This window comes from Sinocyclocheilus rhinocerous, unplaced genomic scaffold, assembly GCF_001515625.1.
Source record: "Sinocyclocheilus rhinocerous isolate Xijiao unplaced genomic scaffold, SAMN03320098_v1.1 scaffold275, whole genome shotgun sequence".
Classification (NCBI taxonomy): domain Eukaryota; kingdom Metazoa; phylum Chordata; class Actinopteri; order Cypriniformes; family Cyprinidae; genus Sinocyclocheilus; species Sinocyclocheilus rhinocerous.
Window position 1 is genome coordinate 710,631 of NW_015659967.1, and position 3,271 is coordinate 713,901.

The window sequence follows — 3,271 nt, forward strand, 5'->3', positions numbered from 1 at the left end:
GACATCACATGACATAAGTTGCATGAGTTTTATGTAGTCACAGGGGAACAGGATGACAACAGGGTGGATACAGAAACCACTGAGTTCAGTAGAACTACATCTGGTTTATTTCTGTTCTTTGGGTCTACCTCATAGATTAACATTGTAAAGTTCAACTGCTAAATACTAATAGCTCTACTAACTTACTGACTGCTGCCGCAATGTTTAGATGGTGTTTTCTGTCTCTATGAATTCTTACAGACAGTGGGGTGACTTGTGCCTCACCTGCAGGCTGGACATCCCCCCACCACCACCACAGAGGGCTGGACGATGGTGTAGGTGCTGGTGTAGGCTGGCTGGGCGGCTACGGCGACAGGCGCTGCTGGGAAACCTGCGGGACAGAGTTCAAATCCATTTAACACTCCACATTTCCCACTTTATCAGCTCAGATGCTGCGACGCGCTGGGATGAGCAGAAGTGATGTTTCATGAGCTATTAAGAGCTGAATTTTACAGGATACCGCCCCTTTAATTGTGTTGAATGTGCACTTGTAGTGTAATTCAAATCTTAAGTGTATTTTTTTTTTTTTTTTTTTTTTACTGTACTTGCAGATAAAATAATATTAATGAAATAGAAGTCCACTTAAGTGTACTTAAAGAGAGACACTTTAATGAACGTTTATTAACACACTTAAGTATATTTTTAAAAGGTGCATTTTGTAATCATGTCAAATCAATTTTTACTTTAGAGTACATTTTATATCATCGTGTTTTAATAATGTTTAGTCATGCTTTACAGAAGTACACTTATTTTGATGTGTTGACTAACATACTAAAGCACATCTAAAGTATTTGATTATCCCTTTTAACTGTTGTTAATATAACATTAAGTTAATTTCGGGCTTATTGCATTTAGTATACATTTAAACTATAATACATTTTCTTTCAATTGTAAATAACATGCAATTAAGTGTCCGTAAAAAGTACTCTTTTTAAAAGTATTTTAAAGTGTACTTCTTTTTCACAAGGGCATAAAACCAATGAGACTGTCAGGGATTAGTTAATAACTAACTGAGCCAACCAAACTGTGTACAGTACGTGACTGCTTTCAGTGCATTTACGGTCTATGGTCTATTATAATAACTACATATAAAAACTGGCGCCAGCTTTGGTACTTATGGTACTAAATGATTATATTATTCATATACCACGACACAACATATATCAAAACATTCCATTCTTTTGACAGAAACCTGTTGCATAAGCTGCTTAGACTAGTTTTACAAGTTAGTCATCTGATTTTTTTTTTTAGGACTGGTCATAACTAAATCAGTTGTATAAACCATAGATTGCAGTAATTTGAGAATGAAAAGGCAGATTTACATTAATTAGCTGGTCAGACTAGCCAGTACAGTCCACTTACCGAACCAGCTCTTTTTAGTGAATCACGAACCAGACTGATTCATGAATCATGATTTATGAATCAGCCAGACCAATAACTGAATTAATCTGATTTACGCACTGTGATTTATTAATCTATTCATTTATTAACTGCGAGTTATTAAACTCACTATGTCTGATAATTATTGTATTATTATTATTACTATTATTGTTGTTAGTGGTGGTGGTTTTATATTTATTTTATTTTATATTTATTTATTTATGAGGGGTGATGATACTCAAATCAGTGCAGTATTTTATAAAAACTTTCGGTAAATGTGTTACCATATTTTAGTTTAATTTTATGTCTTTTTTTTATTTAATGTACAGCTACAGTTAGTAGTTGATTGAGTTATTTTTTTTTTATAATATATAGTTATCAATTATTGGATTGCTAGTCTGTGTAAAAACTGTTATTAAGTCTGTGTAAACAGCTATTGAAAGAATTGTAATATATTTTATGGTGACTGCAACATTCCGAAATTAGTCAAATAAGCAAATATCAGATGATTTTTCCTTTTTATGAAATGGCAAGGCTAGTTCAGGTTTTAACATGTCAACTTTATAAACTGCTTTACCCAAATGTTTCTTCCTCAAACGTTCAATAAGAGAAATTAAAGGAAGCAGAATCTGAACCAGTATCGTTATATTAAATAACATCACTAATAATAAGAAGAACATCACACATACGTTATAAAACCCTGCAGTACGTGAGTTATTGCTGGTCAATAGTGATTGTGAAGAGGTTAAATACAGTATGTGGTTCTCTTGCCTTGGTATGGCGGCGGAGCCGGAGGCTGGAAGCCGGCGGCGGGTGCAGCGGCCGCGGGGATCGAGCCGTAGTCGTACGCGGCCGGGACTGTGTTGTACGCAGGAGGTCTGTCCTGGAGAAGAGGTTTAGTATCCATATTCGTTCTGAGGCGTCCTGTCCACTTCACCAAACTAACATGAAATCTTCTCGAGCTGCTTTAACGTGGATGATCACTGGACTAACACAAACAAAAACAAAAACAAAGATGAGATGAAAGTTCCTCCGCTCTCCCCATGTGACTTCAACCCGCTCTTACAGCGTCTGTGTGAGGGACAGGAATGTTATTAAGACGGTCAAATGTCCTAAAGATGTGTCATAGCGAACTTTTCTTGATTTCTCTCGTTTATGAGAGAAACCTGGATTAGGTAACGACGGAAACTGCTTATCAAACTCAAACGACGTTTTTTTTTCCTGCTCGCTGCACTGTCACAAGACTCAAATCACGTGATCAAGTGGGACGCCGCGGGGTGGGGGACGTCTTAAAGCTACACACACTCACTTTTTCTTCAAGTGTCTCAAACGAAGAAGGGTATTACTTGTATTTTTGTTTACAATCCTGTATGCAAGAGATCACGACTCGAGCCCCAGTGAAACACTGCTGTGCCCCAATAAAATATTGCTAATAAATAATTGTCTCACAATGGAGATCTTTCCTTGGCAATATTTCAGCTGAATTATTAATTTCCTGTTCATCACTGTAAAGCTGTGATGAGCTTCAAAAATGATTCAATATTAGTAGCCTACTAAAAATTGTACATTAAATGGGTCCACTTAGAAGCGAAGCTGACATGATCACATGAGTTGTGAACAGATCAACATTTAAGTTATGTTTTAAGTTTTTTTATTTTTATATTTAAGTTATAAAAACACATCTGTTCCACCTTTATTTTACCCTCTAACTCTAGCACTTTCTATTCTATTTTAATTCTACTTTATCTATATTTATCTTCTTTTTTTATTTTTTTATTTAAAAAAAAACAACAAAAAACAAACAAACACTAGCTTTCTATTTTTTCTATTCTATCTACTTGTTTTTCTTTGT

General features: G+C 35.3%; 1 protein-coding gene across 1 annotated transcript in view; it reads right to left on the reverse strand.

Annotated features, from left to right (window-relative positions):
* Window positions 1–2,677, reverse strand: part of bri3 (brain protein I3) — a 7,608-nt gene extending 4,931 nt beyond the window's left edge. The window contains exons 1-2 of the mRNA XM_016533767.1: window positions 2,191–2,677; window positions 265–370 (exon numbers count right to left, since the gene is read on the reverse strand). Coding sequence (XP_016389253.1) covers window positions 265–370; window positions 2,191–2,326 — 242 coding nt within the window. The 5' untranslated portion in view covers window positions 2,327–2,677. The remainder of the gene's footprint in view (window positions 1–264; window positions 371–2,190) is intronic.
* Window positions 2,678–3,271: the final 594 nt, after the last annotated feature.